Genomic DNA, 14,401 nt, shown 5'->3' on the forward strand with positions numbered 1-14,401 from the left:
CTCCACGGGAAGCAAAGTTTAGCTGATCCGTTTCAAAAAGAGCTGAAAGTCTTGCTACGTGAGTCATTTGTTTGAACTTTGACAGGTAGCTGCGATTTCTCTGCCAGGACTGATAAGAGCCGTGAATCCACTGGCTGAAGGCCAGCTCATGGGTCTGAAGTGGGGAAGGAGACAGAACATTTACAAATGTGCACAGAGGCTGAAAATCGTTGCAAAAAAGGGACGCCATGACATCCGCGAGGGTGGGCGGGGTTTCGTGCATTCGGCCCTACTATATCGCGCAATCCGGTACTGGCTGAATTTAACCCCTGGTTCAGATGTATACATGTACATGGCGAGAGAAACGAATCTTGCGAGTTTACCAGACGGATGGCTTAGTTGTCAATCACCTTTTCCAGTGCTGTTGTCATTTTGAGCGGTCACTAAATGAATGGTGGAAAAGGATGACCTGTATTGTAGTCTTACAACATACAGGGCCAAGGAAAAAGGCCCACCATTTGGTGCATTCGGATGGATTGTCTGACCATCACTGAGTCTCCAAAAGACACTAAGCTATTAAATTGCCTGTCCTCAGTTTGATTGAGAGGTGCACTTATAAACCATACTCCATACTGTTGGTATTGCATTTGACTGACTCTTTGTGATGAGCTGTCCATTGGCTTCAGCTTTTACTAATATTTGTTCATTGGCTGATATGTTAGAGCAGGGGTATCAAACTCGATTTCATTGGAAAAGCATCAGGATTGTGTTTGATCTTGGGGTGGTGGTGTGTGGCCAGGGTGGGCATGGGCAGCTCAATGTCACTCATGTTGGGGGCATCTGTGGTGACCTGAGCACTCTGCCACCGAAAACGGGCTCCCGAGCTCCGTTTCCAGCTGCGACTGCAGTGTTGAAATCCAAATTTTTTTACTACCGGTTCTATGGGCGTGGCTTGGTGGGCATGGTGTGATTTGGTGGGCGTGGCAGGGGAAGGATACTGCAAAATCTCCATTCCCTACCCATTCCTGGGGGAAGGATATTGCAAAAACAGCATCCTGTTTTCTAGCGTGCGGAAGTCTCTTTCTTTGCAGGAAGCCCACATCTGTGGAATTCAATGACGGCTCTCCACTCCCCAGGGAGTGATATCTTCCATGAAGAGATCTTTCATTTATGATTAATGAGCACACTGAATATTGTTTGCTTGAATTCATACGTTCAGGCACAGATAAATATTCCCAGTTTACACAGGTGATTGTCATGTGTTGTCTTTATATAAAAGATCATCTCAAATACATTCATTTTCCTCCCTCCCTCCCTCTCTCCCTTTATCTTCCTTCCTTCCTTCCTTCCTTCCTTCCTTCCTTCCTTCCTTCCTTCCTTCCTCTTTATTCTTCTTCCCTCCTCCCCTTCTTTTAATTTTACTTCCTTCCTTCCTTCCTTCCTTCCTTCCTTCCTTCCTCTTTATTCTTCTTCCCTCCTCCCCTTCTTTTAATTTTTCTTCCTTCCTTCCTTCCTTCCTTCCTTCCTTCCTTCCTTCCTTCCTTCCTTCCTTCCTCTTTATTCTTCTTCCCTCCTCCCCTTCTTTTAATTTTCCTTCCTTCCTTCCTTCATTTCCTCTATTCTTCTTTCCTCCTCCCCTTTTAATTTTTCCTTCCTTCCTTCCTTATTTCCTTCCTTCCCCCCCTCCCTCCCTCCTTCCTTCTTCCCCCCTTCCTGTCCTCTGCAGGCATGAGAAAACTGGACTGGCAGACTTCTTTGATGGAAGGCAACTGATACTGGAATGTTCTCCAATGTGCTATTGAAACCCTTTGCAACACTCACCATTGAGTGAACCATTTGGACCACTCATGCAAATGGCTCACACTTCCCCCCTTCCCACTTTCACTCAGACCAAGAAGAGTAGGAAGACTTTCATGGAGAAACATTTTCATCGTTTCACCAACCAGCTCTGAGGGTGTCCTGGTCAGATTCAGGCTTTGCAGCACCAACCGGACCCTCCAAAAGGTCCTTCTGCCAGGCAGCCTAGCCTGAATTCTTGGCACTTGTCTCTTCAGACAGCTTCCGTGTCGATGACCAGCTCACTGGTCTAGTTGTACATCTGAAGTGCCGGCCTTTGGACTGGATTGTGGAACATCAAAGGGAAGATGCTGGACCTCAGTTTTCTGACCGAGGAAGAGTACAGCAAGCTGATGAGAGTGCTGCAGAGGGATGCAGAGCTCAAGAAAAAGGACAGTGATCGGATCAGGTAGGAAGAACTTCCTGGCGATGGTCAAACTATTCATGTGCACAGATATACAAGATTATGTTTCCCAGATGGTAGCAGAAGAGGGATTTCTGCTCTTGAGAAACCAGAGAATTTCTTCTTCCCCCTAGACCAGGGGTCTCCAACCTGGCAACTTTAAGACTTGTGGACTTCAACTCCCAGAATTCCTCAGCCAGCTTTTGCTGGCTGAGGAATTCGGAGAGTTGAAGTCTACAAGTCTTAAAGTTGCCAAGGTTGGAGACCCCTGCCCTAGACTAGTATTTGTCAACCTCGGCAACTTTGAGATGGGTGGAGTCCAACTCCCAGAATTCCCCAGCCAGCCATGATGTTGGGCTTACAGGCAGGGGTGGTATTCACTTACCTTCGCTTCCTTTCTGCTTAGGCGATTGCAAGATTCGCTGAGGGATGAAAAGAAGAAGAAGTTTGTGACGGGCGAATGGTTCCACGAAGCGAAGGCCCAGCGATTCCGAGAAGATTTAGAAGGCTCAGATCTACTGCGAGCTTCGATTAGGAAAAAAAACAGCCATTCTGACGGTGAGTGCAGAAACATTTCGAGGGCTAGACTACTCAAAACAAAACAAAAAAAGTGGTGTTGTTAGCTAGTTTTAGAAAATACACTTTTCCCAAAAGGTTTCCACAATTTTGGCTGCTACTGTAGTTTCAGAGGAAAACAGCACAAAGCAAAGAGGTGCCTATGAAGAAGGAGATGCCACTAGGCATGAGTCAGAGCAAAGGACTGGAGACTTCCATATTGATTTTGAGATGTAGTGAAAAAAACACGACCTACCGTGTTTGAATTCTCATCGCTCCCTGCAGCTGTACCAAAAGAAAACAACTCAGGGAAAGTTCTCTTTTGTTGTTGTGGTTGGGTTGTTGCTTTTTTGTTTCTTCTCTTCCTAAAATATATGCTTTCTGCTGAAACTCTGCAGATTGTACGCCTTGTAAGAGGAAATAACGCCAGCGAAGGTTTGCCCTCCTTCCAATAAAAACATTTACATTTAGCATGGCAGAATAAATCCAGCTGGGCAGTTTTACAAAGTCCTTGGTTAAATCTCTTGCCAAGAAGAGTTTGGCTTTGGGTTACTAGGGGAGTTGCTTGCCGTGATCAGGTTAAGAAATCTGATTAAGTCATGCCCCACATGCTATGTTGAGCAGCCTGTTTTTAGGGAAAGGAGGCAGATGTGATCTGAAGATGGAAACTGACCATCATTGAAGTGATCTGAAGTCAAATGAAATTTCTTCTCTTCTTGTGGGACTTTCTGACTTTTTGTTCTGTTTCTCTTAAATCTACCTGTTCTCTCATAAAATGCAGGAAAACTAAATCTATATGCTTTCTGTTTTATTTACCTTATTCCCCCAAAGCTCTCATAATTTTTCTCCCTTTGTCTAGAATATCTTTCTAACAACCTTAACAAAGGACTGAGAGATACAGATTGAATTGATCATAAATTGGCCTTGACTAAAACACAGCTGGCTAAATTCACACAGCATCTAAGTCTAAACCATAAACTATGTTCTGAAAATCTAGGGGTAAAATTCGCTTAACAACTGTTTCGCCTAGCAACAAAAATGTTGGACTCCATTGTTGTTGTAAGTCGGAGACTGTCTGTATTCAGTTTTGATGCCACCTGATTCTGATCATTTTACTTGGTGTCACTTTTAAATTCGGGGAGGATTGAGGTCTTTCACCTCTGAAAGTAGCATGAAGCCATTGAATTTAACAACCACTTCTCTGTTCTAGAAGTCCCCGAAGCAAAGATTTGATAAAAAGTTTTAAGTGAATTATAAAATTAAGTTGGCAACATAATGGTTTGATAGATTTATTTATTTATTTATTTATTCGATTTCTATACCGCCCTTCTCCCGAAGGACTCAGGGCGGTTAACAGCCAGAATAAAAACAACATAGGCCTAAACAAAAATTAAAAACATATTAAAAAACTGATTCTAAAATTGGCCAAATAAGTTAAAACTATCGTAAACCAACGTAAAAAACCCCCGTTAAAATTTCTTTAGGCCAGCCCCACACGGTGGAATAAGAAAGTCTTGAGCTCGCGTTTGAAGGTCCGGAGGTCGGGGAGTTGACGCAACCCCGGAGGCAACTCATTCCAAAGGGCAGGAGCCCCCACAGAGAAGGCCCTCCCCCTGGGGGCTGCCAGTCGGCATTGTTTGGCTGACGGCACCCTGAGGAGGCCCTCCCTATGGGAGTGCACAGGTCGATGGGAGGTTATCGGGTACTTACGAGACCGCCTGCTGTTACCGTATGCCTCCCACCGACCCGTACGCTCTCACAGAGAGGGCCTTCTCAGGGTGCCGTCCGCCAAACAATGTCGGCTGGCGGCTCCCAGGGGTAGGGCCTTCTCTGTGGGAGCACCGACGCTCTGGAACGAACTCCCCCCTGGCTTACGTCAAGGGCCTGATCTTCGGACCTTTCGTCGTGAGCTAAAAACATACTTATTCACTCAAGCAGGACTGGCATAAATAGTTGATTTTAAATTGGGGGTTTAGAGATTTTAAATATTTGTAAATTTTTAAATTATCGGCCATTTATTAATAGTTTCTTTTAATTTCTTTTAATTGTATATACTCTGTATTTTATTTCGGCTGTACACCGCCCTGAGTCCTTCGGGAGAAGGGCGGTATAAAAATCTAATAAAATAAATAAATAAATAAATAAATAAATATTGGTGGCAGTAGGCGGTCCCGTAAGTAACCCGGTCCTATGCCATAGAGCGCTTTAAAGGTGATAACCAACACCTTGAATTGCACCCGGAAGACCATCGGCAGCCAGTGGAGCTTGAGCAGGAGAGGTGTTACATGGGAGCAGCGTGGTGCTCCCTCTATTACCTGCGCAGCCACATTCTGGACCAGCTGGAGCCTCCTGGTGCTCTTCAAGGGGAGCCCCATGTAGAGAGCATTGCAGTAGTCCAGGCGGGAAGTGACAAGGGCATGAGTGACCGTGCATAGGGAATCCCAGTCTAGGAAGGGCGTATCAGGCGCACCTGATAAAAAGCTCCCCTGGCGACGGCCGTCATATGTTCTTCTAAGGACAGCCGATCATCCAGGAGAACGCCTAAGTTGCGAACCCTCCCCCTGGGGGCCAATGATTCGCCCCCAACAGTCAACGATGGAATCAGCTGACTGTACCGGGATGCCGGCATCCACAGCCGCTCCGTCTTGGAAGGGTTGAGTTGAAGCCTGTTCTTCCCCATCCAGATAAACAAGAATCAATTAATATGAAATTAAAACAGCAAATAGAGCTGTTTCCAATTCTAACTCTGTCCTGAGTAGCTGATGCACAGTTTACAACCATATGTAGATTTGGTGCACATTTTAGCTTTATCGAGAAACTTATACAGTTGTCTAAGTTCATTTTATGTACAGTATTAAATAATATAATGCAAATAACCATCGCTTTTTGCTGGTTGGTTGGTTAGTGGGCTGGCTCCGTTTTATTGGTGATAAATTGACACATCCAACTTTTGCATTTGAGACTGTTGCCCTAATTTTGACATGGCGTTTGAATAGAAAATAAAATGCCACACCAACCCGAATTTGTATGAGCTTGTATAACTGAAGTTCTTGTGTTTATCAGGCTTCTGTTTTCAACCAGATAGTAAGTTGGTGAAGAGATTATAACTTTTAAAAAGGTGGACCTTTAACTAAACAAAGAACCCAGCCAGAGAAACAGGTTGGACAACTGTTGAGTTCAGAATGTTATTTATATGAACACCAAAGTTTCTCCTTCTGAGTCATTGTTTTCTTAGGCATTTATTGAAAACCACCTTTTAAATTTTGTTAAGGCTCAAGAACAGCTTTCCATATATTTCAGATAGAAAACTTCCAGTAACGAGAAACCCCTAAAACGAATGTTAAGATGATTAGATGAGATGGAGAAGTTTTTGTTTTGAAATACTGTATTCCTTAGGAGAAAAGTTGCAGTAAAGATGGAATGTTGTGAATTGTTATGAATTGAATGGCAGGAACGAGTTTAGACAAGTTACTCTTATTCTTGTCCTTGTCTCAAATTTACAAAGGAAGGATGCCTGCATGGGTCTCTCTTCCTAGTTAAGTTCTAAGGTGATCTTGCCAGACTGGCCAAGAATTGGGAGGATCTTGATCAGCGACAAGTGTTTTTCAACATCAGCAACTTTTAAGCTGAACTAAGGAGAAATTTCCTAATGTGGAGAACAATCAGTTTGCCTTTGGAAGTTGTGGGTGCTCCATCACTGGAGATTTTCAAGGAAATATTGGAAAACTGACTGAGATGGTATTGTGTCTTCTGCTCAGGCAGGGGTTTGGACTAGAAGATCTCCCACTCTCCAACCATGTTGCTCCATGATCTATTGCACCTTATCTTGCCACCTGCCCATGTGATACTTGAAATGAACCTTCCCTTGGCAGTTGAGTCCTAACAGATGAGTTCGAAACTCCCAAGGTTTCATTTACCCTTATCCAGGCAGTTTCACTCTTTGCACGCTCTCTGCACAATTTACCTGGCCTGCATTATTTTCCTTTCGACTAGCAGAGCAAAATAATAATAATAAATGATTGTGTTCTTCTCTGCCAGGGCAAACAAGCGCAGGCCATCTCCTTTTATGAGCCCTTACTCAGTCACCTCCTCTGTTTGCCAAGTTCAGATGATTTGGGTTCCAAACAGGAAGTTGCTGGCTTCGTATCCTGCTCTCCTGTTGACAGACTCCGTTCTGCCTTGTTTAGCTTTGATCTAGGGTTGGTTAGTTGGCCTCCTGAAAGAAAAAGCCAAACTGGATCTCCAGGTAGGGCTTACCGTAAATAGGGGTTGAGGTGTTGAGTTTTGATAGAGTTTGTTTGTTGTCAGCCTCCTACCCATTGCCCATTTTCTCTTGCGCTACATGTGCTAAAGTTCTCACATGTTGCTATGGCCCTGTCATCTCTGGCTAGCTTTAAATAGCCAAACATAACCAGCATTTGTGGGGACCGGGGAGAATTTCCAAGTATGGGAAGATGATAGATATGCTTAAAGATTTGCTCACTCAGTGCTGAGCAACCAAACAAAGATTTATAGATTTTCACCGCCATGTTTTTTTTCTGTTTGTTGAATTTCTACAACATGAATTCTGGGGATTTTTCAATAAAAAGAGTCAGAATAGAACAGAAAAACCTGCAAAATTGGCAAAAACAGCTTAAGGAAAAGAAACATTGGATCTATGCATACATCTATCCATATAAACACAGGCAATCCTACAAAAACAAACATTTTAAACATCCGTGTTCATTCAATCTTTTTTGTCAAAGACTGCTTTCATATAATTGTTGCATTTTAGGGAAATCTTTCAAAAATAGCTGTTATGATTTAAGAGAGGGGTGTCCAATCTTGGCATAGTTGGTTGGGGAATTCTGGGATTTGAAGTCCACAAGTCTTAAAGTTGCCAAGGTTGGACACCCTTGATTTAAGGAATCATTGTCGAAGTTTCCTTTTTTTGTCAGGTCAGCTTTTCAGTCAAAATAGGTTCGCCAAAGCAAGAATGTTTTACTCTTCTAGTGTTTTGTGGTACAAGGCCTGTCTACTAACAACTTAGCCTGGCTCCAAATTCTTCTTTGAATCACTTTATGCATAGATAGAATAGAATAGAATAGAATAGAATAGAATAGAATAGAATAGAATAGAATAGAATAGAATAGAATAGAATTTTATTGGCCAAGTGTGATTGGACACACAAGGAATTTGTCTTGGTGCATATGCTCTCAGTGTACATAAAAGAAAAGATACGTTCATCAAGGTACAACATTTACAACACAATTGATGGTCAATATATCAATATAAATCATAAGGATTGCCAGCAACAAGTTATAGTCATACAGTCATAAGTGGAAAGAGATTGGTGATGGGAACTATGAAACGATTAATAGTAGTGCAGATTCAGTAAATAGTCTGACAGTGTTGAGGGAATTATTTGTTTAGCAGAGTGATGGCCTTCGGGGAAAAACTGTTCTTGTGTCTAGTTGTTCTGGTGTGCAGTGCTCTATAGCGTCGTTTTGAGGACTGTTTAGGAGTTGAAACAGTTTATGTCCAGGATGCGAGGGGTCTGTAAATATTTTCACGGCCCTCTTCTTGATTCGTGCAGTATACAGGTCCTCAATGGAAGGCAGGTTGGTAGCAATTATTTTTTCTGCAGTTCTAATTATCCTCTGAAGTCTGTGTTTTTCTTGTTGGGTTGCAGAAGCGAACCAGACAGTTATAGAGGTGCAAATGACAGACTCAATAATTCCTCTGTAGAATTGGATCAGCAGCTCCTTGGGCAGTTTGAGCTTACTGAGTTGGCGCAGAAAGAACATTCTTTGTTGTCCTTTTTTAATGATGTTTTTGATGTTAGCTGTCTATTTTAGATCTTGCGATATGATAGAACCTAGAAATTTGACGGTTTCTACTGTTGATACTGTGTTGTCTAGTATTGTGAGAGGTGGAAGTATGGAAGGGTTTCTCCTAAAATCTACCACCATTTCTACGGTTTTGAGTGTGTTCAGTTCCAGATTGTTTTGGTTGCACCACAAGGCTAGTCGTTCGACGGATGGATGCAAATATAATTTGCATTTGCTATTAGGCAATATGGACAATAAACTAACAGCGTGATTCATTCTGAAAAAGTACATTGCTCGGTTCTTGGAAAACTTTCAGTGAGGCGTCGCCCCAAAGCTGTTGATATGTACCAAATGACCTGCAACATTGGCAGTTCCGTTCTGGAAGATTGCAATTCATTTTGGTGCAATTTCACTGGAACGTAATCCAGATCCTTTAGATCAAGGCCTGGTGGCTTGTTGAAATAACTTGAATGGGAATTTTTCCAGCAATGATGATGATATGACAATGAAGAGATGATGATAGGATGATAGTGGGCTGGTGATAATATGATGATGATACGACGATAATAATATGGTGATGAAGTTATGATGGTGATGATGATATCACAATGATAAGAAGAAATGTGTCGGAATGGTCAAACAATTGGCAACTCCAAATCACAACCAACAAATGCTCTGTCTTACACATTGGCAAAAAGAACCAGAACACAAAATACATGCTGAGTGGACATGACCTTGTAGATGACCCTCACTCTGTCAAGGACCTTGGAGTACTCATATCTAATGATCTACTGTTATAGCAGTGTTCCAATATCTCAGGGGCTGCCACAGAGAAGTGGGAGTTGGGCTGTTCTCCAGAGCACCTGAGGGTAGAACAAGAAGCAATGGGTGGAAACTGATCAAGGAAAGAAGCAACTTAGAACTAAGGAGAAATTTCCTGACAGTTAGAACAATTAATAAGTGGAACGACTTGCCTTCAGAAGTTGTGAATGCTCCAACACTGGAAATTTTTAAGAAAATGTTGGATAACCATCTGACTGAGATGGTGTAGGGTTTCCTGCCTGGGCAGGGGGTTAGACTAGAAGGCCTCCAAGGTCCCTTCCAACTCTGATGTTATGTTATGTTATGTTATCTAAGTGCCAAAGCCCACTGTAACAGCATCACCAAAAAGGCATTAAGAGTTGTAAACCTAATCTTGTGTAGCTTCTTCTCCCGTAATATCACAATACTAACCAGAGCATACAAAATATTTGCTAGACCAATTCTCGAATACAGTTCATCTGTCTGGAACCCGCACTGCATATCGGACATTAATACAATTGAACGTGTCCAGAAATATTTCACAAGAAGAGTCCTCCACTCCTCCACTCGCAACAAAATACTTTATGCCACCAGACTTGAAATTTTGGGCTTAGAAAACTTAGAACTATGACATTTTTGGCATGGCCTAAGCGTAGCTTATAAAATTATCTGCTACAATGTCCTACCTGTCAGTGACTACTTCGGCTTCAACCACAACAATACACGAGCACACGAGTAATAGATACAAACTCGATTGCAGAAAATACGACTTCAGCAACAGAGTGGTCAATGCCTGGAATGCACTACCTGACTCTGTGGTTTCATCCCAAAACCCCCCAAATTTTAACCTAAGACTGTCTACTGTTGACCTCACCCCATTCCTAAGAGATCTGTAAGGGGCACGCATAAGACCACCAGCGTGCCTACCATCCCTGTCCTAATGTTTCTTTTATTTGTATCTATTTTATGTATCCAATCCATGCTTATACTTATTGCCTAATATGTTCTTGACAAATAAATAAATAAAAATAAAATAATAAAGAAGAGAAGGAGGAGGAAATGGAGATGTCAAAAGGATGATACAGAATATGAATGATGAGAGGAGAGTGAGTTTCTAGTATTCCTCCGCTACAGTAGCTGCCTGGGGGACTTTGGCCCAATCTCTCCGTCTCATCTCAAGGTCCAGGATGGTGTAGTGCTAAAGGTGGTAGAGTAGGAACAGAGAGACCTAAGGCTGGTCATTCTCCCCATCCCCTTCTCCTCCTCGGACTATCTAATAGGATTGACCTTAAAAGGCAAAAAGGGACCACAGCGTATATTATCTGAAGCTTTGGAATGAAAAGGCAAAATACAAAACAAAAATAAGACTGGAAAGAGTATGCTGGCATTGTGTGCTTGCATCCTGGTGACACACGCCTCTTGTCATTTGCACACCCATCTCTCACCCATGAGTTCAACCCCATGCTGCTTTCTGGAATGATGAGACTCATTTCCTGGAAGAAGAAGAAAAGAAATACTATTCCAATCACTATCAATTCAAAAACCTTTCAAGCCTGCTGAATTACCTTGGCATGACTGATGGGGTTGCCAGGAATAATTGCACCTGGTCCTATTCTAGGGAGGGCAAAGGGATCTCCAAATGTAGCATTTTTAGAAAACAGATGAAATATGATTGGCTTGTCTTAACAGGTACAGATAATGAACTCATCCCCCAAATCGCGGAAGGTGGACAGGCGGTGTTGCCCACAGATGTAGCTGTTTTGTCTTCGCCTCTCTCAAAAGAAGGAAGGTAATTCTTAAATACATGTAGAAAGCACAAACCCAACAGTGTGCTTGTCGCTTAGTTGTGAACTTATTATTATTAATAGATGACATTTATATCTTGCTTTTTCTCCAAGCAAAGCCTTTGTTTTTAGGATGAGCATAGGCAAAATATAGGAGCTTCAGATGGAATTTGAGGGCAAAAACTAGATAAATCTGAGGAAAAGTAATTGGAGATAGGATGGGTCAGTGGGCTTAGGAAAGAAAAGAAAAAGTGTGACAGCATAATGGTTTGTGTTGTGGCACCTGCCTTATGGAACAGCCTTTCCTGCTGAGACTTAGACAGCTCAAACTCTGCTGGCATTCTAGAAGGCCTTATTTTTTCCCCAAGCTTTGGGACCAAGATGTTAATGGAACCTGGTATGTCAATGTATTTGCTTTCTGCTGTTGAAGGTTTCTTGGTTTCAAAGTGTTGGAAAATGTTTAGGGTTGTCTTGACTAGGTTTTTTTATCCATTGTTGCTTTTACTGTGTTTTTATATTGCCCTGTTTCTGTAATTTTCTGTTCTCCACCGGCATTCAAATGCAACACGCAACCTTTAAAGGAGAATATGTATACCTCAGGGTTGAAAGAAAGGGTGATCTCTGAGCTTGCTTGTTTTCTTGCAGATTTTTCTTTACCAAAATTAGGTAATAGCATCCTTTCTTGTTAAGGGACATGGTGGCTCAGGGGCTAGGACGTTGAGCTTGTTGATCGAAAGGTTGGCAACTCAGCGGTCCGAATCCCTAGTGCTGCCGTGTAACGGGGTGAGCTCCCGTTACTTGTCCCAGCTTCTGCCAACCTAGCAGTTTCGAAAGCACGTAAAAATGCAAGTAGAAAAAATAGGGACCACCTCTGGTGGGAAGGTAACAGCGTTCCGTGCGCCTTTGGTGTTGAGTCATGCTGGCCACATGACCACGGAGACGTCTTCGGACAGCGCTGGCTCTTCGGCTTTGAAACGGAGATGAGCACTGCCCCCTAGAGTCGGCAACAACTAGCATGTATGTGCGAGGGGAATTCTTTACCTTTACCTATCCTTTCTTGATTTCCCAACACCAAGAGTTATCTTGGTTAAGATGGGTGGCTATATTGATGTCCTTCATCCATCCATCTATCCATCCATCCATTCATCCATCCATCCACTTGGGAGCATTCTGCAGAATTGTGTTAAGCACAAGGAGACCTTCAGACTAAGTCAGGACAATAGTTTGGGGGCAAGAGAAGAATAGGAAATGAAAGCAAGATCATGATCAGCTTTTGTAGTGAGGAATGCAGAGTCAGCATGGGGAGTGAAGGAGGAAGATGCTCTGCTTATGTGATTTAGGGAAGGGGTCTCCAACCTTGGCAACATTAAGACTTGTGGACTTCAACTCCCAGAATTCCTCAGCCAGCAAAACTGGCTGAGGAATTCTGGGAGTTGAAGTCCACAAGTCTTAAAGTTGCTAAGGTTGGAGACCCCTGGTTTAGGGGCTCTAAGCAGCTCAGTTGCAAACATAGAGGCTGCATTACATGGCGATTGATTTTAACCTTGGTCTGGTTAACGTTAGGTTCCCTGTATTGAGCAAATCCAGAAAATCCAGTCCTTCACCATCCCAGCTCAGGGTGCTTCAGGAATGCAGTTGTTTGTCTATTTATACTAAAGCAGAGTTATTTTAAAACCTTCTGCAGGGATTGCCAAGATATCTTTATCCTGTTAAGGTTTGGCAACATATCAGGCCGTGTTTGTTTGTTTGTTTCCAAATGTGATTCAGCAAAAGGCTTTTTGTTTTGACTGCTTCTTTCAGAGTGGAGGGTGGGAGAATCCGTTTTGGCATTGCTGGTGTTAGGCTATGAAGAAAGGGGGCGTTTTGCATTGAACCACCAGTGGAAATGGGTTCCTTTTGTATTTTAATTTTTAATTGTGCCTCTCTTCCGGACTTTTCCCAGTAAGGTCGTTGAAGTCCGTTGCTCAACCAAGTTTGAAATCTAGAGACTGGGCAAGAAGTAAAACCTGCCCTGTTAAAGCTTCATTGCAAGAACAGGCACTATTTGTTCTTTAAACTGGCAGATAAACCACAGCTGTCAATTCCGGTAGTGGTTTTGTTGACTGCAAAAGAAAGCTTGCAAAGCCAGAAGCTAAGAGAAAGGTTAATCATGAATTTTTCCAGTTGAAATGCTGGAGCGCTTTAATGCAGTTTGCTAGATTATTTATCCAGGAACAGAACGGCCTTCTGCTTCAAAGCAGTTCATTTGCCAAGAAATTAGATGGGGGGAGGGGGGAAACCCTTAGCATTTTGCAATTCAATACATTAAACATATAGATTTATTTTTGGATCAGACATTGGTTTAAATTGGGCTGACGTCTGGAGCACTTGGATTCTCCAATAGTAAATTAGATTTCCCACTTATTACAGGAAATGTTCTCAAGATGTTTGCATCTTGCAGCTGGGTTTACAATTCCAACTTTGCTTCAGTAGAACAGTTTTAATAAACCAACATTAGTTAAGTCCTCAGCCAGCTACACATCATGGTCTATACACCACTAAAGCAAGTCTGCACAGCAGACGTAAGTTAAAGCAAACAGCCGTCATTGTTGATCCCTGCCTGAATCATGCCCATATATGTATGAACAAGCAGATGTGGGAGAAAAATGTGGGGTTGCAATGATATAAAATAGCTTTTTCCATTTTAGAAGTTACAGAATTCTTGCTTATCTGTAAGAACAGTGGGGGGAAACCATGAGATATAGCAACATGAGGCAGCCTGTATCCAGAAGCAACATCCTTTCTCTTGTCTCTCAGGTTTTGGGTCTTCTGATAAAGTGCCATTCTATCTCTGCAGGTTGTGTGAACCTGGTTCGAATTGTGCAGAACGGCAACTAGTCAAGTCAAAACCAAGAGTGAAACTGTCGACCCGACCCTCATCTTTAGAAAAGGTAGTAGAACCCAAGGAAGTAGCATGGAAGTTGATCTCAACAAACTGAGGTCTTTTTAGACATGTCCTCCACCTGAATCTCGAACACATAGAGAGCGAAATGGATAAGAGAGAATTCCACCTTACTCCGTGGAAGCCTGAAACAAATCACAGACATCAGAATACAGAATAACAGAGTTGTAAGGGACCTTGGAGATCTTTTAATCCAACCCCTTTGTTCAAGCAGGAGACCCTATCCCATTCTGGGCAAATGGCTGTCCAACCTCTTCTTAAAAATCTCCAGTGTTGGAGCACCCACTATTTC

General features: G+C 42.6%; 1 protein-coding gene across 3 annotated transcripts in view; it reads left to right on the forward strand.

Moving 5' to 3' along the window:
* The window catches only part of LOC131205159 (synaptotagmin-like protein 2), a 54,363-nt gene that overhangs the window by 20,915 nt on the left and 19,047 nt on the right, over positions 1-14,401 (forward strand). For 2 of the 3 annotated variants that reach the window (XM_058197123.1, XM_058197121.1), the window contains exons 2-5: positions 1,706-2,224; positions 2,625-2,776; positions 11,074-11,173; positions 14,005-14,098. In XM_058197123.1, the coding sequence (XP_058053106.1) occupies positions 2,124-2,224; positions 2,625-2,776; positions 11,074-11,173; positions 14,005-14,098 (447 nt within the window). In that variant the 5' untranslated portion in view covers positions 1,706-2,123. The remainder of the gene's footprint in view (positions 1-1,705; positions 2,225-2,624; positions 2,777-11,073; positions 11,174-14,004; positions 14,099-14,401) is intronic. The other variant, XM_058197122.1, reaches the window with a different exon arrangement.

This window comes from Ahaetulla prasina, chromosome 11 (assembly GCF_028640845.1).
Source record: "Ahaetulla prasina isolate Xishuangbanna chromosome 11, ASM2864084v1, whole genome shotgun sequence".
NCBI classification, from domain to species: Eukaryota; Metazoa; Chordata; class Lepidosauria; order Squamata; family Colubridae; genus Ahaetulla; species Ahaetulla prasina.